The sequence below is a fragment of the Callorhinchus milii genome, unplaced genomic scaffold (genome assembly GCF_018977255.1).
Source record: "Callorhinchus milii isolate IMCB2004 unplaced genomic scaffold, IMCB_Cmil_1.0 Scaffold5, whole genome shotgun sequence".
In the NCBI taxonomy this organism is placed as follows: domain Eukaryota; kingdom Metazoa; phylum Chordata; class Chondrichthyes; order Chimaeriformes; family Callorhinchidae; genus Callorhinchus; species Callorhinchus milii.
In genome coordinates this window covers 47,668,134-47,689,478 of record NW_024704746.1, presented here as the reverse complement: position 1 = coordinate 47,689,478, position 21,345 = coordinate 47,668,134, and the positions used below count along the sequence as shown (strand labels likewise).

The 21,345-nt window shown below is 41.6% G+C and overlaps 1 protein-coding gene across 5 annotated transcripts in view; it reads left to right on the top strand.

Moving 5' to 3' along the window:
* The first annotated feature begins 10 nt into the window (after nt 1–10).
* erc1b (ELKS/RAB6-interacting/CAST family member 1b) overlaps nt 11–21,345 on the top strand; it is a 432,645-nt gene continuing 411,310 nt past the window's right edge. For all 5 annotated transcript variants that reach the window (XM_007898509.2, XM_007898508.2, XM_007898513.2 and 2 more), the window contains exons 1-3: nt 11–206; nt 6,345–7,144; nt 15,857–16,273. In XM_007898509.2, coding sequence (XP_007896700.2) covers nt 6,476–7,144; nt 15,857–16,273 — 1,086 coding nt within the window. In that variant the 5' untranslated portion in view covers nt 11–206; nt 6,345–6,475. The remainder of the gene's footprint in view (nt 207–6,344; nt 7,145–15,856; nt 16,274–21,345) is intronic.

The following is a 21,345-nucleotide window of genomic DNA, read 5'->3' as shown; positions in this document are numbered from 1 at the left end:
AAGGAGGAGGAGGGGAGGGGTTTGCGTCAGTTGGAAGTGAAGTGCTTTCCTCGGCGGAGATCTCGCCGCCGGTCGCTGTACTCTCTTGAGCGCGAGGCAGCGAGGCGAAAAAAAGCGGTTGGGGGGGGGGGTGTGTTCTGTCAACTTACCTCATCCTCACCGACACCCGAATTATTGTGTTTGCAAACCGTGGCGGACTCCGGCAGGTAAGTCACGGAGCGTGTGCCGAGTCACTGAGCGCTCGCGGCCGCACCAACTGTCACCGAGGTGTGAGCGACGGCCAAGCGCCGAGCGAGAGGTGCCGCGTCCCGACAGTGCAGGAGACGAGAGGCTTTTCCAGCGGGTTAGGAAAGGGAGGGCATTGACCGCCGCTCGGTGTGTGTGTGTGTGTGAGAGAGACAGACAGAAATGGCAGCTCTTTCTCATCGCTTGACGTGGACGCGGCATTGACAAGGTTTCAGGTGCTCGCAAAGCAGCAAGTTTTGTTTTAACTCCGCGGACAAGAGGGAGTCATTTTATTTTCGTTTGGACGTTACTCGGCTCCCTTTTTTTCTTGGAAATGAAACCCTTCTCCCTGTGTATTTGAATAACTCCCCTCTCTCCCCCCCTCCTCTCCCCCCCTCTCCCCCTCTCTCCCCCCCCCTCTCCCCCCCCTCTCTCTCCCCCCTCTCTCTCCCCCTCTCTCCCCCCCCTCTCTCCCCCCCCCTCTCTCCCCCCCCTCTCTCCCCCCCTCCTCTCTCCCCCCCCTCCTCTCCCCCCCCCCCTCTCTCCCTCGCTCACGTAAAATAAATCCCGGTTGAAGGCCGCTCGGCGCTGAGTGCCTCGGTTTGCTCAGCCCCAGGGCTGTCCACGCAGTGACCAGGTGCCGACACGGGTGGGAAGCGAACGGGTCAGTCAGTGACCGCGAGTTTGCTGTCACACTCGCCTCTGCTGATGTCCCAGACTCACAGGAGTGAGTGAACACCAGTGATTTCCTGAGTGCTGAGCTGAGCTGTGATTATTTGTCCCTTTACAGTTTGCCTTCTTGTTGTTTTTAACTTGTTTTCGTTTCTTGTGCATATAAAACCGATTTTGTGTTGGCAATCGACCTTAAATATTGTTGATTTTGGAGTTATAAAAGCTGCTTTTAGTGTCGTCCTCCCCACATGTGTCAACTGAACTGTTTGGATATCAAATGTTTGGAATGACATTGTTGATATTTTGAATGAATTTTAAGAGAAAATAGGTAAATTGCTCATCGGAAGACTTTTCCTAAATATTGGCTTTTTACTATTCATAATTCTGAGAAGAGGCTAATTATAATTGTTTTTCTTAAAGAGTATATTTAATTACTGACCACCAGTTGTTTTTTTTTAAAGACTGAGTCTGTGAAATGAAAAATCATTGGAGCACAGTTCCAAGAGCTTCACTGGATTTACTGTTAAGTGTAATGACTGTTTTGTAAACTAACGTGACAGTTAGTTTGCACACAGCAGTGTCTCGCAAATAGCCATGATGTAAATTATCAATTTTAGTTTGGGGATTGTTGATCGTGACATTGGGAGAAACTGCTTCTCTTAAGAGTATTTACTTCACTTAAACAATTCATCATTTTCATTTTCTGCTGATTTTTTTTAAAAAGAGAGGTGTGCAAACTGTTTTGGCAATATGTATGAAGTTTTATCACCAGCGGTGTATGTTTCTTTAATGTAAAATTAACGCTGAAGAAGTTGCAAAAACTTCCAATCGAGAGAATCGTTTTTCCTCAGTTGTGTAGGTTCATCATATGGAGCCTGACTTCTGCTTCCCATGAAGGGCATTGGCCAGTGGCAACCTACATCTTGTGGGCCTGAATGAAATGAGGAATTCTGTTCTGGATCTCAAATATTTTTAGGAAGTTTGCTTTTGAATAGAAAGGGTACTTTAAACTATGCAGTTTCCCATTTTCCTCCCTTATGAAGCTGTTGACTCATTGGCCTGACGTTCTATAAATAGCTCACGTCAACATCCTTTCAATACCTTGCCCACAAGGCAATTTTGAATGCTAAAAGTAGCAGGCTTGTTTAGTATTTTATCTAAATTAAATTTGCTTTACCATGACTTAAGTTAGAAATGATGTCATTCTGGAATAGACTAATTAACACTTTAAGCTTTAAACAAGGAATGTGTTAACTGTTAATTAAACATTTGTATGTTGTTGGCATAAGATAATAGTGGTGAACCATTGTCTAAAAAGTATACAAAAAGTTCAAGTGATGAGAAACTGTAATGATTGTCAGTTGAACAAAACGGTTGTTCATCTACATATCAACAGTTACTGCATAGAGCAGTAAATGCTGCAAAGTGTTTTGAGTCAAATTGATGTTACATTTCCAATAAAAGATAAATTCTCTTTTGTAAAATACAATTTCAGTATTTGCCTAATTCTTATTATTAATGGCTTTTAGAACAAGGTAATTTTTATATTGTGATTACAATATTTGCTGAGCCTAGTAACAATAACAACAGTTACATTTTTATAGCGCCTTTCACATCGGAAGGAACTCCCAAAGCACTGAACAGTCAGGCATTGGACCCAAGCAGGGGGTTGGGATCAGGAGGGATGGAGGATAGTGAGGTAGGGGTACATCGGTGCACAAAGGCACAGTTGGATACGAGTCTAATCTCCACATACCCTGATCCCAACACCCCTGCTCGTGTCCAAATCCCTGACTGTCCAGTGCCTGACGTGAAAGGCGCTATACAAATGTTTGTTGTTGTTGGAGGAGGCAAGGGGTGGAGTTCCAAAGGGTGGGGGCAAAGAAGCTGAACGATCGACCGCCAATGGTGGGTTGGGATCGGCAGGACACGTGGAGCAGGCAGAAGCCTACTGAGTGGAGGGAGCGAACAAAAGCTCACAGATTTAGGAAGGAGCAAGACCATGGAGGGCTTTGAAGGCAAGGACAAGGATTTTGAACTATCCTCTTGGGGATGGGGAGATAGTGGAGATGGGTGTCGGTAATAGGGTCACGGAGCCTGGTACGGGAGAAGACATGAGCTGCAGTTTCTGAATTGTCAAAGTCACTAATGACGTCTTCTCAATCTGTGACCAGGGCTCCTTCTGCCCCCTCGTCCTCCTAGAGCTCTCTGCTGCATTCGACACAGTCGACCACACCATCCTCCTCCACCTCCTCTCCTCCTTCATCCACTTTAGAGGGACAGCACTCGCATGGTTCGAGTCCTACTTAACCAACCGCCTCCATTGCATATTGGCAAATGGTTTCTCCTCTCGCCCAGTCACCTGTGGGGTACCCCAGGGCTCCATCCTTGGCTCTCTTCTTTTCCTTATCTATATGCTCCCTCTGGACAACGTCATCTGCAAACGCAGGGTAAACTTCCACATGTATGCGGATAGCACACAAATCTATTTTGCCGCCTCCTGTGCCAACTCCAGGTCCACCGATGTTCTATCAGCTTGTCTGGCAGATATCAGGGCCTGGATGAGTGCAAACCTCCTGCAGCTGAATTGACATTCAAGCCATACTCCTCGACTCTCGTCAATGTTTTCACTCCTGCGGATTTGAACTCCTCAAACTCTGTTCTCTCACTCACCGAACCAGTTCACGATTTAGGTGTCCGTTTTGATCCGCAGCTGTCCTTCCGGTCCCTGAACAGGATGCCTTCTTCCATCTCTGCCACATTGCCTGCCTCCAACCTTGCCAAATGCAGACGAAGCCCTCGTGCATGCGTTTTGTCACCTCCCACCAGGAATACTCAAAACGCACTCCTTGTCCATCTCCAGCTCCATTATTCAAAAGATCCAGCTCGTTCAGAACTCTGCTGCCCGCATACTTACCCGGACCAAACTCCGTACCCACATCTCTCCCTCAATCCCTCCGTCTTGCCCCTTCTCCCCTTTTTTAAAGTCCTGCCTGAAAACCTTCCTCTTTGACTTCCTCTTCCACCTGAATAGAAAATAACAAATTAAACTCTGTTTCTGTTCACCTAGAGGGATCCTCCTTTCGTTACCAGCTTTATGAAATTCAGATTTTTAAATTAAAAATTGGTGTCAGGGATACTTCCCACTCAGTTCCTGCTAACCCTGCAAGCCAAATCCAGAACGAAAGGTGGTCCCAAATGGACAATATAATGCTCTCACTGCCCAGCTGTTTGGTTTTTGCTGGTTAAGTTCCAGCGATTCCCAAGTTCTGAGATCCCCAAGTGTTGGATCTCGTTCATCTGGAATAAAGTCAGCAGGTTGTGCACCTTCAAGGAGAGAGTGCATATCCCATTTTAGATAAAGAAAAATTTTCATTTGTAGGTAGAAGTCTGTGTGGTCTGGATACTGAAACATGGTGATAAGATTTGACATGTCAGACACCCATCTGGTTGACAAAAAAAAATGGAAAAATGGTGGGAACAATTGTGCTTTCGCTAATAGTAGTGTTAACTGAGAAAATGGTGTAATTAATCACCATGTATTGACTCTTGAAGGAAAGCACTTGTGTTAGCTGGTGAAAAATGCTGTCATGTCCTCTATGGTTGAAATCTTTTGATGCTCAAACCAGAAGAATGACCATTTGACCCAGGTACTTTAGTGTCGCTGGCTGTGGAACCATATCCCCAAAGAGTCAGTACCTTGTTAAATATGAGAAATAATGGACAAAAAAGAATTTGAGTATCAAATCACAAATCAATCATACAATTGCTGAATTTAATGAAGTGCATTTCTACCACTTCGTCCACTCAGCAGGCTTCGGCCTGCTCCACCATTGGCAGTCAGGCTTTCAGCCTCTCTGTCCCCACCCTTTGGAACTTCATCCCACATTCCCTTCACCTTGCTCCCTCCCTTGCCTCCTTCAAGACACATCTCAAGACTCTCCTCTTCGACCACACCTTTGGCCACCCTCCCTGCTCCCCACCCTCCCTGATCCCTACTGCTGGTGCTCGGGTCCAAATCACTGACTATCCAGCACTTGGGATGTCCTCCCGACGTGAAAAGCACTATTCAAATGTAATTTTTGTATTTTAAAGGCAGTGAATTTAAAAATCGTTACTTAATCCTGCAGCTATTTCTTCCCTCTATCCTTTGATATTGCACCCTGAAAAAATCTTTCACCATGGTTATTTTATAAATAAATACAGTAAATTCAACTGCTGTGTAAACAAATTTGATGGACTGGGTAACGCATTTCTAGAAATGTTGTCCATAATAGCTTCTGGTAAACCAAGCAGTTTAAATGTTCTGGAGGATAACAAAGTGCTGTATTACAATGCTTTCCCAAAAATGTATGTTGAAATATTTTCAAGGCATATTGATGGGATTTTCTTTATTAAAAGGTTTGCTTCTTGTGTTATGGTGTTCACTGCCTATGTACTCTTGGACAATTTTTACAGATTGGGCAGATGAATGCTTCAGATTGTCTGGTATTTTTTTCTCGTATCATGCTGGAAGATGTGCAATTGGCACGTGTGCTTTTTTTGCAACGAGATGGGAAGAAACAAATTAATAGAATACTGGCATTTGATCTTAGATCTTATTGTATTGAAACCTCTCAAACTTTCAAGTTGTGGCGCCGGTTTATAGACAATCTATGCCCTTGCTTGTTGAAATTTCCTTTATATCAGCTTCTGCATCCACTTCATCATGGGTGATTTAAATCTCCATTTCATCCCTTTGTGTCTTATCTCCGCTGTCTTCAGCCCTCCTTTCTTCCCTCAACCTTGCCCTTTACATTATTTCCTCCCACCCAAATCCATAGCTATCCTCTCAGCATCATCTCCATCTCCAAAAGAAATGAGGCTATCTGACCACTTTTTCAGTTCTCTCACTTTCCACATTCCCCTCTCTGATTACCAAACCTTCAACCATCTCTTACCATTAGATCTGTGCTTGCATTTTCTCTCATATGAATTACCTAATATCCTCTGGATATAAAACCAGGAATTTATTTTTAATTGCTATATGGATCTGTCCTGCCACATTTCATGACATGAAATAATACATCAAGGTCTCCCTTTTCCTCTTCATTTAAAATCTTATTTACAGTGCAGCGAGTGTTGTAAAGACCCCCTAAACTACCAAAACAGGCAGACGTCTTTAACATGTTATCTAAAAGATGGCACTGCCAAAAATGCAACTCTCCTAGCATAAGTGCAGCATTTTGAGTTGACTCCTTGTCTGGGCTCAAACCGACATTTCTCTGATTCAGAGATGAGAATTGTACCAACTGAAGCAAAACGTGACTTTTAAGATACAGGCAAGATTAAGTTCTCACTGTTTCAAGGCATGGCATGATTCTCCAAGAAATGTTTCTGTGATTTTTTTTATTGTCAAAAGTTGAGATGTTGTGGATATTAATTAGTTATATTGTTTGTTTTAACAGATGATATTCCAGTGGCCTATGGAACCCATCAAACTTGAATAAAATGTGCTCATTCTGAAAACCTTTACCGCTGAAACCAAAAAAACGAAACTTTTTTTTGAAATTCACATTTAGCTGAATTCTCTTCAATCATGTACGGAAGTGCTCGGACAGTGGGTAAAGCGGAGCAAAGTAATCAGAGCCCTGGTCGCTCACCAAGACTGCCACGATCGCCCCGTCTTGGTCACCGGCGAACAAACAGTACTGGGGGTAATTCTGGTGCAAATCCTGGAGGTGGAGGTGGGAAAACTCTTTCTATGGAGAACATCCAGTCACTGAATGCTGCGTATGCCACATCTGGTCCCATGTACCTCAGTGATCATGAAATGGTTGGTATAGATTCCCCTAAAAGTATAATGACATTGGGCAGACCTTCTGGACGCCTGCCATATGGTGTTAGAATGACGACAATGGGGAGCAGCCCTAACATTGCCACAACTGGTGTGGCCAGTGATACCATAGCTTTTGGAGAACATCATCTGCCAACTGTGAGCATGGCATCTACTGTGCCTCATTCATTGAGGCAAGCTAGAGATAATACCATCATGGATCTGCAGTCACAACTGAAAGAGGTCCTTCGTGAGAATGATCTGCTTCGCAAAGAAGTAGATGTAAAGGAGAGCAAGCTCAGCTCTTCCATGAATAGTATCAAGACGTTCTGGAGTCCTGAGCTGAAGAAGGAGCGAGCAATTCGAAAGGATGAGGTGGCAAAAATAACTGTATGGAAAGAGCAATTTCGGGTTGTGCAAGATGAAAATCAGGTAGGCTTTGAAATAAGGTTTTAAACTTTTTACCTTCCACTTCCCCATCTCCTCAATTTTAAAGTGAAGTAAATAGATTTGCAGTGGAGTTTCAATCCCTATTGAAGGATAAACAGAAAGCTTGAGGTAAAATGTTATGATAATTTTGCTGGTTTAGGATTGTTTTCTGGAGATTCCATCTCACATTTTTTTTATTGTATAATGGGTATAGAAATTACATTTTGCTGATTAAAGAAAAAATTCTCATAGCCAACATGGATTAACATTTTAGAATTTTGAAGCCCATTGGCTCAGAATAAATTTTGTAGATTGATACAGTAACAAAGTAACAATTGAAAGAGTAAGAAACATGCTGTCCATTTAGTTAAGGATCTTTGACGTTTATACCTATTATTTTCTTCTGTAACTTCAGTTTGAACAAGCTCTATAGTTTTATAGAACCCATGAAAATTTAGGTTGCTTTAAGTGGGAGGCATAAATTCCTGGTGCTCAACATATTCTTGATCCTAGAGCTGAATTTCAGAACTGTACAACCAATCCCTTCTTATAAAAAACTAAGCTTCATATCTCCTTAAATGTATTGCCTTGGCCAAACACACAATAATAATAATAATAATAATACTTGCATTTGATATAGCGCTTTTCACGTCGGGAGGACGTCCCAAAGCGCTTCACAGAACACACTGTAAAGTGAATTGACTGTATATTTGTGGGCGAAAGTGGAGTCCTGTAGCTCAGTGGTTAGAGCACTCGCTTTGCAAGCGAGAGACCTGAGTTCAATTCCAGGCAGAGGGCGAAACCTTGGGCAAGTTTCCTTACTCCACACGCCTAATAATAATCCCTCCAAAAACCAAAAACAATAATAAATTGGTCATTTTCAATCTACGACTGTTTGTGGGACATTGCTGTGCGCAATTGGTGCCGCGTTCGCCCACAAATATACAGTCAGTTCACTTTACAGTATATTCTGTGAAGCGCTTTGGGATGTCCTCCCGACGTGAAAAGCGCTATATCAAATGCAAGGATTATTATTATTATTAGTCAGCTATTGTATAAGCACATATCTGTCACTGCATTCCCTTTGGCAAACAAAAGGGTTCTAACAAAAACAGAAGTTGCTGGGAACATTCAGCAGATCAGGCAGCATCTATGGAGAAAGGAAAGTTGAGACAACGTTTCGGGTCCACGACCCTTCGTCAGAACTGGGGCATGTTGGGAGGGAGAGGCTTTTAAGGGGTAACAGAGAGGTGGGAGATAGAGCAAGGAAGACAAAGGAGAAAATGGGGTAGAGGACAGGGGATAATAGGATAAAGAGGTGTTAATGATGCAAAACAAAGGGGGGATTGCAACAATGCAAGGGAATAAAGATGTTAATAATGCAGACCAAAATAGGGTGGGGGAAAGGATTGCAACAAAACAGGCAGACCAGAAAGAGAAAAGGTGTGTCTGGCACCATAATGATGTGCTAATGGTCACAGAAGAGGGGGAGGGGGAACGTGAGCTGTTATGGTCTGAAATTGTTGAAATCAATATTCAGGCCGGGGGCAGTAAGGTCCCTAGCAGATAAATGAGATGCTGTTCCTCGAGCTTGCGCTGTGGCTCATTGGAACAGTGTAAGAGACCGTGGATGTAGAGGTCAGATTGTGAGTGGGAGGGCGAGTTGAAGTGGCAAGAAACCGGAAGCTCAGGGTTGTGCTTGCGGACAGAACGGAGGTGTTCAGCAAATTGATCACCCAATCCGCGTTTTGTCTCCCCAATGTAGAGGTAACCACATTGTGAGCAGCGAATGCAGTAAACTACATTGGTGGTAGTACACGTAAATCGCTGTCTCATTTGAAATCTGTGTTTGGGGCCCTGGACAGTGGTTTGTGAAGAGGTGAAAGGGCAGGTATTGCATCTACTGCGCTGGCTTGGGAAGCTGCCGGGGGGAGGAGAAGAGCTGTTGGTGGTGATGGAGGAATGAACCAGGGAGTCACGAGGAAGCGAGAAGGCTTCCAAAAACTCTATAATTAAAAAAATATTTACAGCAAGAAAAATTTCAAATGTGCTAAATGGTTTAAAAATGGTGAGTGTCAGCAAACTGTTGAGTGGACATCACAGCTTGAGTCCCATATTGTCCACATGCAATGTTTGTGCAGTTGCAAACTATGTGATCAAGAGTGAGCATATTAGTTGATTTGTTTAGCTTTTCTTTCTTCAAATACTCAATCGACTTAGGGAAACTTGACACAGATTGCAATTCGGCTGAGGTCAGCTAATTCAACATTGATTAAAAAGATTTAAACCTCAGGACCTTTCTTATGGCTCCATATCATGCTGGGTGATAGATGATCCGATTGAACTATTGCCGACTGAATAAAAAAAATCCAGCATAATTTTCTTCTATCTTCAACCCCTTGTTGCATGGAGATCAGGATCTGCAGCAGTGAGGGGACAGAAGATGAGATAACTGCGCTGTGGTGCTACACATTTGTGTTTTGATGCAGTGTGCATGCCACTTGCCATAAATCTTCAAACATCTGTATGGGAGTGAATGAGCCCAACAATTTTTAAATTTCTGCAGTGCCCAAGTATTTTTCCTTAATGGTTTTGATATTGCAATATTTTCACAGGAAACATTAGATTAGTCACTACAGCACATTAAATTAGTCATCCCTTATTTGTTGCAGGATATTCAGGGCTGAGCTTGTTCTTTGGCAATCTGGCTTAGAGTGTGAAAATTGTTGAACTCCATTATTTTAATGGTACAACATTTCTTAGACCCCAGCTGTCATTGGCAATGCATTTCAGCTTCAATGCTTTAGAACTTGTTGATTTGGATTGTTCCACAGGTGAAGGATGTATTTGAGATACAAAATTGTTTGGATCTTCAAGATGAATGAAAGACAAGTGTACTTGAATAATGGATTTCTGTTTGGTGAGGTGCCTTTTTGATGGAATGAAGATTGTTGAACTGATGCCCCAGAAGGATTAGCAGCAGTCATTAAGCACTTGTAAAATGAAATGGTGGATATACATGGAAGCTGTTAAAATAGGTCAACCCCATTAGAATGTGCCCTAATTGAGCTTATTGAGCTGGGCCACAGTCGATCATCTGTTTTCCAGTGCTGTCCAGCCATCTTCTTGTACTCCAAAATGGCCATCTGATGGGTCTTTGGGTTGAGCTGACTTCATTGCATGTGCGGAATTGGGACTGTTGGCAACTGTATATCGGATTCTTTACAGTGGATTATAAATAATGTAGTTATTCTGTGTAAAGAAATGTCTGTATGGTAGTTTGTTAGTTGTCTTTTAATTTGATTTAGTGGTGAAATTAATGCTTAGGTTGTGTCAACCTAAGCATTAATTTGAGGGGTTGTTTCCAACCCCTCAGTGTCAGGCTTACAGCCACTGAGTGGAGGTCAGAAGCTATGCTACAAGTGGTGGTGCGGGTGGGGTGAGCGGTGCAAGAAATTGGAGAACATTCACCTTTGGCTTCCATTGCATTTTATTGGGTGTTTGTGTTGTTGAAGTTCAAAAAGAAAGAGAAGGTGATAGGAAAGATTGGGTTTCATGTCTCTTCTCTCCATTGGAAATCCCATGTCATTTGCCGTACATCGGAGTGAATTATTTGCATGTAGGATTCTTTGTATACCAGTTTTCTTTTGGATCAGTTCAAAGTTCAGCCATTTTGTCTTTGCCTTGTTAGTGAGTTGACTATTTTTAAGGTTTTTGATAAGTTAACTTAATGTAATGGATATGTTGGCTCTGAAATCTCAGAATCTTTTGTCTTAAATATAAGATTATACATAATTGTGGAAAAATCATTTGTCGGGTTTCTTTTAAGAACTGTGGAAAACTATTTTCTAAATTGAATAAAGAATTTTCCACAACTTTGGGCAATCTTAAGCTTGGAGGCTAAGACTTAAACAAATCTTAACCAATTACCTTGCAGTCTAAGTTGAGATGTAGTATTTGTCTTTGAGTGCCTCTGCCAATGTTTCCTCACTCCCGGTTGTGACCTCAACCATCTTGGTCTCTCTTTCTCAAACTCACTCTTGTTGTCCAGTTCGATCCTCAGCTCTCCTAAACCCTCTGCCCCTATTTACCAAATGTTGCTGAAGCCCATGTGCATGTCTTTGTCAATTGTTACTTGGACTTTAAAATGTATTCCCCATCGTCTCCGCCCCCCCACCCCACAAGTATCATGCACGACTGTTTGTGGGACACTGCTGTGTGCGATTAGCTGCTGTGTTTGTCCACAACATATACAGTTAGTTCACTTTACGATATATTCTATGAAAGGCTTTGAGATGGCTCAAAGACGTGATAAGGCGCTATATCAAATACAAGGATTATTATTATTATCCATAAGGTCCAGCTAGTCAAACTCTGCTGCAGCATCCTTATCTGCACCAAACTCTGCATGTTTATCACCTCAATTCTTTCCAGGTTCCTTTATGTAGCAACGATCGATGTTGAAGTGCTCATTCTCATCTATATCCCTTCACACCTAAGCACCACCCACTACTCTGCTCACCACCTCTGCTTGGCAAATGTGGGCCTGCTGCACATCCCCACCCCCTCCGCTTCACCGTCAGTGACTGAACATTCAGCTGCTGCATCCCTAACCTCTGCAACTCCCTGCTTCTAACCCTCTTAAACTGGATGCATCCCTCCAGACACATTCCATTCTAACAATTTATCTCTGGAATTTTCGTGTAGATGGGATGCATGGAACTTTCAGTTTAGTTTGGATTCACTCAAGCACGGTGCTGGGTTTCTGCACGTGTCAAACAACCGGCTGATNAAAAAAATGGATCTAGAACTTGGTATATTTATGTCATCCAGGTTTGGGCTCGCCAACAAGTGAGCACAGCCAATCAACTTCCACCCTCTAATTAGGATTTAATAATCCTAACCCGTCTATCACTTCCCGTCTCTTATTGTCCCAAATCTGGAGAGAAAAGTTGCAAGCTGTCCAATCTTTCTTGACGATTATATCCACTCATCCCAGATAACTACTTTATAAATCTACGCTGAACTCTTTCCAGTGCTCCCAATATCTTTCCTGTAATATGGTGACTACAATTATACCAAAGTTTTATGCAAATTTAATATTACTTCCCTGCTGTTATATTCTATTCCTCTAAGCATGCATTAGAGCTGTCTTCTGTTGACTATTGATTTGCTCTCCGATGTCTACATTCTGATATTCATTAATAGGCAAAAGTGAAGCCATTAAAGATCAGCTAAGGCTTCTCAATCACATTAAAGGCTAAAATCACATTGAAATATAAGTCAGTTGAACCCTGACTGTTCCAAAATATGATGCACAAGATCAGCAACAATCTTCTGGGTATCTGTCAAGACCCTCCTCTTATTATTGAATCTGCTGATACTTGGAGTCAGAGTGGAACATTGCATCCTCCACGTCAGTTATAAAATCTAAATTAGGAAACATTGTCTTGGTTTCTTTATCTATTTTTCCCTGAGCAGAGGTGATGCATCTGGTTTATTATTTGTTTGAACAATTTGGCTACCACCTGCCAGATGCTGCTATCAGCTACAATTCTACTCAAAGGAGCACTCTAAGCAGTTAAGTATTTCATTGTCCCACTCTATATTTTTAAACAAACTGTGATTCATACATACTTAAAGCAATTTTTTTTTGAAGTTTACCTTTATATATCTATATGCTCCCCCTTGGTGACATCATCTTCCACATGTTTGCGGATGACACCCAACTCTGGCTCTGCCTCCACTCTTGATTCCAGGACCACTGATGTCCTCACAGACTGCCTATTGGACATCAAGTGCTGGATGAGAGCCAACTTCCTGCAGTTGAATGTCAACAAGACCGAGGCCCTCCTGCTTGGCTCTTGTCAGCACCTCCATACCTTGGGCGCTGAGAGCATCTCCCTCCATGGATGCACTTTACATCTCATGGAGCCAATATGGAACCTTGGCAACCTTTTCGACCCTCAACTGTTCTTCATACCCCACATATGTGCCATGACCTGCTCTGCCTTTCCCCACCTCCGCAACATTGCTCGGCTTCGCCGAGACCCTCATACATGCTTCATAACATCCAGGCTCAACTACGCAAAATCCCTGCTTGTTAGCCTCCCCAACTCCTCCCTCCATAGGCTGCAGATCATCCAGAACTCTGCAGTCCGGGTCATCTCCCAAACCAGGCTCTGCGACCCTATTATCCCCACCCTCGTCCGACTCCCCTGGCTTCCCATCGCACAGAGAATACAGTTCAAGATCCTAGTCCTCACATTCACAGCCCTCCATGGCCTTTCTCTCCCCCTACCTCTGCGACCTCCTAAACCACTATCAGCCTGCCCGCTCTCTCCGCTCAGCGGGCTCCATCCTGCTTCATGTCCCGGCCTCGCTTGCCCCACGATTGGCGGGCAGGCCTTCAGCCACTCCGCTCCCACCATAGAGTCCCTCTGCCTCGCCCTCTTCCTTGTCTCCTTCAAGATCCATCTCAAGACCCTCCTCTTTGACCGTGCCATCGGTCATCCTCCTTGACCCCTGCCCCGCACCCTCCCTGAACCCGACCCCCAGCTTGGGTCCGAAACACTGATTGTCCAGTGCCTTGGGAGTTCCTCCCAATGTGAAAGGCACTATACAAATGTAATTTTGTTGTTATATTAAAGGGAGTAGAGGATAGTGAATTAATACTGAACATACTCTTGTAAGAAAGCAGCTCAGACCTTGAAATTATTTTATTACACAGTTCTTTGATTGCCCATTTAACTTCCCAATGTATTGGCTCCGTTTAAATCCAAGGGCATCCTGACAATTAGTACTTTCTGTACAGATAGTGATCATACACCAGGTGTTAGAACAGCTTTGGTAATTCTGAGGAAAACTTTAGTGTGTAACCTTCCCCTCTTTAATGTGTTAAAGTCAAACACGGGTCCAGACCAACCTGCGTTGGTAGCACTCTTGAAGGATTAGAAAGTGCCCCACACCAAGTGAGGTGCATGAACCATATCGTTCTTTTCCGAACAGAGAGAGCAGACCGGCCGGCATTGGTCGCATGAGCTACCTACTGTTGCCAGTCATGTGTTTTGCTTTTTCCATTGCCCAATTCAACTTGAAATATTTCCCACTTGCTGGGGGAATGCTTGGTATGGTGAGAAAAATTATGTGATGTTGACATTTTATGTTGTACCCTTATTTAAATTATTTTGTAAAGAGCCATGATTTGTTTTACTAACAATTATTCTTTGAACTAAAAGCTTGATAATATCACGCAGACGTAAATCCCCTCATCCAACTTAAATACATTTTTTGAAGCTTTGGAACATTGAAGTTAACATTAACGTTAGGGTGATTTGAAGTTGACAAAAGGTAAACATAGTCAAATATAGCCTCAACTTATCCGCCAAGGCTTTTTTTAGGATCAATTATAAATTCACAATGTATTGTGATTGAGAAGCATATTCACTTTTTGTAATGATTTGGCAGATTTGTTTAACTTGTAATTATTTATAGCCTGAACTAAATTCCAGGTTATGCTCTTTCTATCCAGTTTATCAGCTTCTACCATGTTGGAAAAAATATTGGCTGTGTGGCTTTGTAGGCAGTCGTGATTACATTCTTTTAGAATTTGTTCACACTTTAAGCTGTTTGATTTCTGCATAGCGTTTTTGCTTGTTGAAAATTAATGATTTGGGGAAGGTTGTTTTTGTCTCTTACCTCTTTCCTCAAATGAAGCAATTGCTTCTCTTTCTGTGGAGAAGTTGAGGTGGCTGACATTTGGATATTGTTGCAAATTAATGTATTCCAAGGTTCTGAAAAAGTACTCATTTGGATGGAGATGTACTGACTGTATTGCTTTACTGAGGCTTATTTAAAAATTGTTGAGATTACAATTTGAGGAATGCTCGGTCTGTGGGGAGAAAAAAAATCTTTGAAGTATGTCTGCTCGAACACGAAGTGCCCAGAAATTACATTGAAGTAATTTTTCAGTCGACAGGATTATTCTAGCATTTTTTTTTGTGTGCAAAATGCAACATGTCACACTTTACACAAGAATCTGGATTTTTTTCATTTCTAAAGAAATAGTTGATAAAAGTGATTAGATGTTGATCACTGTTCCGAACAGTGCTCCCAGTGATACCGCATTGTGCAACTTGGATGATTATACTGCAACTGCCACATTCCAACCTCTCAAACTGATATTTTTGTCAGATAGTTTAAGGAGACGGAAGCCATGGTTTGAACTGGTCACTGCAGGTGAGCCCAAGACAATGTATCTTTGTTAGTATAGAAAGAGCATTAGTCTTGTGATTTGCAAAATTATAATTCATGCATTTTATCTTTTAATTGTTTCACATGTTAGCTTTTAGAAATTTAGAGATTTGGTGAGTGGTGGGATGGAAGAGAAAGAAACGAAAGAGTGTTGAGATGAGCGAGTTCGTGAGTTGAATTAACCTACTCACTGGATTCTAAATATCTTGGGTATACTTGTTAGTGGTTTTTCAGGTATATTATCAACTTCCCTTCTATAATCCAGATTCACTTCACCATACAGCAATGTACATTTGTGTATTGCTTTTTTTTACAATCCCAAAATGTGTGATAACTTTGTGAAAAGGTATAAGAACTTTAATATTAATCAGCATAACAACTTTATGTTGCGACTGTTTTACGTACAATTGGATGCTTTGAAAATAATTAAATAAAATAATAATTTTATTTTTGTTGTTGCAGCACCTGCAGATGACGATTCAGGCATTGCAGGATGAGCTCCGGATCCAGCGTGATCTGAACCAGCTCTTTCAGCAGGACAATAGCACCAGAACTAGTCAGCCTTTTGTTGCCGAACTAACTGAGGAGAATTTCCAACGCCTCCATGCAGAACATGAACGGCAGGCCAAGGAACTATTCCTGCTGCGCAAGACTTTGGAGGAGATGGAGCTACGAATTGAAACACAAAAACAAACGCTCTGTGCTCGTGATGAATCCATCAAAAAACTGTTGGAAATGCTTCAGAGCAAAGGACTGTCCTCAAAAGCAGCGGAAGAAGACCACGAGAGAACACGGCGTTTAGCTGAAGCAGAGATGCAGGTGAACCAACTGGAGAACCTGCTTGATCAGAAGGAAAAAGAAAATCATCACTTCAGAGAGGTAAAAATAATTATTTTGCTTTTATATACATGATTCTAGCATAGTGGTTAGAGCACTCACCTCGCAAGCGAGAGGATCGGGTTCGTTTCTCGGGCAGGGTGAAATGTTAGACAAGTTTCCTTACCCCACATACCTCTGTTTACCCAGCAGTAATTCGGAACCTGGTTGTTAGTCAGTGGTGGATCGCTTAACAATAACTTAGCCATTGAATTCGGTCATTCAATCCATGACTGTTTATGAGACACTGCTGTGTGGAATTGGCTGCTGTATTTCGCCCACAAAATATGCAGTCAATTCACTTTAGAATATATTCTGTGAAGTGCTTTGAGACATTTCAATGACGTTCTAAGGTGCTATATTATTAAGGATTATTATTTTTATCAGTTTCTATACTGTTTATTTTCCATTCTACTTCCAGAGTGCTTCTTTTGGTGGATGGTGGAAATTTGATTATAAAGGAAAAAATAGAATGGTCAGCAGAGTAATTCATAATAATAATCCTTGCATTTGATATAGCGCTTTTCACGTCTTCACAACGTCTCAAAGCGCTTTACAGAATATGCTGTAAAGTGAATTGACTATTTGTGGGCGAAACGCGGCAGCCAATTGCGCACAGCAGTGTCCCACAAACAGTGGTGGATTGAAAATGACCTATTTATTATTGTTTTGTTTTAGAGGGATTATTATTAATTATTAATTCATCTTAAATTTGTCTGTTCAACACCTGCAAAACAGAAGCTGGTAGAGTAAAAATCGGTGTTTAATTGGATTTGGATTAATTTAAGAAAGTAAGGAACAATTGACTAGGACCAATGCAACAGGATCAGGAGGTAGAAAAAGCAGGAAGCAGAGAGAACTTTTAGTTGGATTGTTTGATTTGTGACTTGTGAGCTGAGAATAATAATAATCCTTGCATTTGATATAGCGTTTTTCACGTCTTCTCGACATCTCAAAGCCCTTCACAGAATATGATGTAAAGTGAATTGACCTATATTTGTGGGCGAAACACGGCGGCCAATTGCGCACAGTAGTGTCCCACAAACAGTCGTGGATTGAAAATGACCAATTTATTATTGTTTTATTTTGGAGGGATTATTATTAGGAGTGTGGAGTAAGGAAACTTGCCCAAGGTTTCGCCCTGCCTGGAAATGAACCCAGGTGTCTTGCTTGCAAGGCACATGCTCTAACCACCGAGCTACAGGACTCCACAAGATAAAACACAAAATAAAAGAGTTTTCGACAAACTGCGTGTTGAGAACATAACAATCAGCAGGTGTTGCACATAATTTCCAGTTAATCTCAATATTAATGCATTTGGAGGATGTATTTTTATGGTGTTTGCGGCAAGAACCCAGTATTTCAACTATTTGACCCAAGGCATGCAAGTTTTAAAACGTAGGGTTTGCATTGTTTTCCAGCCTAATATTAGTGAAAATTGACTCAGTGAAAATGACAGTGGCAAATGGTATAGCTCCAGAATGTGTTAAGTCCAAATAAGGAAAGGAGCTTGTTTAAATAGAAACGTCATTTTCTGTAGCCAGAACAAATAGCAACTTTTTATGTTGCTCACTCTACCTCTTGTGGCAGCAGCCAGGCATTACAGAATTCCATTACCACGAAGACCTTTCGGGGAATGTATGCAATCCAGAATGTTCTGATGATACTTGATCCAGGACCAATTTACTTGACTTAAAAAAAAAGCTGTTAAAAATAATCTACCTAATTTTGAGTAGGTTCATACTTAGATTTGAAATTTTGTTACAACGTCAGTTGCATATATGCATATAGTAGAAACACGGTTTGTGGTCATTTCGGTAATCCAGCCACCTCATAATTGCGGGCACATTTTCACAGTCTCTTTCATTGTCAATGTTAAAAGATAGGCTGTCTGCTTCAGTAATCTGGGCACCTCACTATTCAAGACAACGGTCATTGATTGCGGCCGCTACAGCACCCTCCTCCACTTCAAATGCGGTACAAACACCACCCTACGCTACTAACTGACTGGTACAGTACACAGTGTGCTAGGCCTCGTGCTTTTCGCGTTGTATTCTCGACGCAGTTACTGTGGGCAGAATGGGCTCCAGTCGTGCATGCATGGCTCGGGGAGTATTGGGGTTGCGAAAGCGACCCGAGCGGAAAATCGACTTCGCCCGGCGTAGGTGGCCTAACCTGAGCTGAAGCCAATTCTTGATAAGTGCTGTAAACATGCCACCACGGAAGGAGTTGACCTTGAGTGGGAGAGAACTTAATCAAAAACAGTTAGGCAAAAGTCATAGATAGTTAGCTGTGATCTATGGAATTGGCAGAACTCAAGTTAGATGCTTTCTCAAAAGGAAGGCTGAATACATGACAGATTTTGTTTTAAATGTGACCATGTCTTTATTTTAATCAGATTGCAAAGTATGGTTGTTGAATGTTCATCACTCTTGCCCATTACCAATGCCCTTAACATTACATCAGTGATTTGAATCACCCGACCTGTTTCAGTAATCAGGGTCACCGGTCACTTTTGCCAAGTCACTTGAGTGACTGGATTATTGAGGATCTACTATACTGTTAAACTTCTTCATGGCAGGAACAGAGATGCTACCAAACTTCTCTAACTCTTTGTAATGAGGCATTTTTCTTGTAAAATTAATAATAATCCGTGCTTTTGATGGAATGCCTTTCATGTCGTCGAAACGTCTCAAAGCACTTCACAGGGTAGTTTGGTCTGTAAACAGATGTTGTTTAACTCTTTAGGTTCAATATAGTTAGCACCACCTAGTGGATTAGGTAGATTGCATGCATTCCTTTTATATAGCTTGCTCATTTATGTCAGTGGAATGTCTCAAAGTATAATTAAGAAAGCAATGGATTTTGAGGGTGTGTTGTATTTTTTCCTCTTAAATTGTTCTACTCTCACCTTCTGTGTTATTGATTTTGAGTTAGCAACCGGTGCTCAAATACTCCTTAGCTACTCAGATGCTCCTTGCAGGTTGATTCCTGTACTTGCCTTCTATTCAGCATGATCATTTCCCAATGGGGGAGGTAGTAAAGGGAGGTATACAGGCCTGTATTGCAAAAGGGAAGCACTGAATGCCGCTTCTTTATCACTGGAGTGCTGCTCTCTTTTTACTTTGTTTCATTATTCCCAGATTTATTTGTTTCACCTTTCCAATTTTTTTAGAAACTGTGTTCATACATTTGAAGTCTTTTTTTTGCTCAAGGTTTGACAGGCAACCTGCTTTCAGTTCTCTGCCTATATTTCCCTTTATCTGCTTGGGAAGTTTACAAGAATTATTAACTCTGGTGTTAATTTAAAAAAAAGTTTTTTTTCTTCCTCATTGTGGAATGTTTTGACTTTCTTGACAACTTCCTGAACTCTGAGGCAAGCTCATGCAGGTTTTGCTTTAAGTCCATCCCAAGGAAATAGGTGGGATTTTTTTGTAGGACAAATTGTGAGTTCATTATCAGACTTGAGCAATTAATCATATTTTCTGTCTGTGCTTGTGAATTGGTTGACTTTAACACTTCAATATCCTGTTTCTGTTGTGCAGTTTTTTGAAATTTTCTTTAAAAAGTAATTTAAAAAAAGTAATTTTCTTCAAAAAGTAATTTAAAAAAAAGTAATTTTCTTTAAAAAGTAACCTGGGACTCACTCAAAGTAACAACAAATTGCATTTTTGCACCTTTCATATTGGTAGAACATAGCAAGGTGCTGGATAGTCGAGGGTTTGTGTCTTGAGACGGAGCTTGAAAGATTCAAGGGAAGGGGTGAGGTGAAGGGACTCCAGGATGGAGTTTGAGGTTGGGGGCAGAAAGGCTTAAGGCCCAACTGCTTATGATTGGGCAGACTGGGGGACATATGGAGCAGGCCACTGCCTGCCGAACGGAGGAGGTGGGTTGTTCAGGTTTCAGCAGAGGTTGGGTGGAGCAAGACACTGGAGGACTTAAAAAGTGAGGATAAGGATCTTGAACTCGATCCTTTGGGTGATGGAGATGGTAAGCTCACAGAGCTTGATGTGGGAGAGGATATGGACTGCAGAGTTCTGAATAATCTGCAGCTTGTGGGGGAAGAGTTGGGAAGTTTGACGAGCAGAGATCAAGTCTGACTGTGATGAAAGCACCGATCAAGGAGAATTAAATCCTCAAATGTAAATAATTAAGGCAATAAAACAAGTGATTTTGAGATTGAAACCATAGACTATGCAAAATGGCAGAATATATTGTGCAGTTATATCACAGTACAACATATTGAGGTGGTACAGAATTATGACCACGGTATGATCTCTTGGAAATTGTTTGTATACATTTGGTAACTTTTCCATTGTAGACGTGAAGCAAATTGAAATTTCAAACATTCTTTAACATTTCTAGAAGCCAATATTGAATAATTTACTGACTCCTGCTTTGAAAATGCTTTGAAATTGGCACATTCTTCTCAGATCATCTAATCGTCATTAAAATAGCTATTGACAGAAACATTAGTGTAAATAAATAACAAAACATCCACTGTGCTTTTAATAACTAAATATAGGCTAAATCAGTTTTCTGAAGCAAACTTAGAAACATAGAAGCAACAGTCGGCCAATCAGTCCCTCGAGCCTGTTCTGCCATTCTGTAAGATCAAGACTGATCTGTATCTGAACTCCAATTACCCGCCCTTGCCCCGTATCCCTTAATACCCTGACCTAAAGCGTATCTATCCACTTCAACCTTGAAGATGTGAATGGATCCAACATCCACAACCTTTTGGGGGAGAGAGTTCCAGATTTCCACTGCTCTTTGGGAGAAAAATTGTCTCTGATTTCACTCCTAAATTGCCTAGCTCTTACGTTAAGATTATGCCCCCTTGTTCTAGATTCCCCTATCAGAGGAAATAGTTTATCTGTATCTACCCTATCAAATCACTTTATTATTTTAAAAACCTCAATCAGATCACTCCTCAACCTTCTAAACTCAAAGGAGTAGCGAACAAGTTTATGCAAATGGTCCTCATAATTTATCCCATTTAGCCCTGATATCATTTGTGTTGCACCCCCTCCAGAGCCAATATATCCTCCTGAGGTGTGGTGCCCAGAACTGAA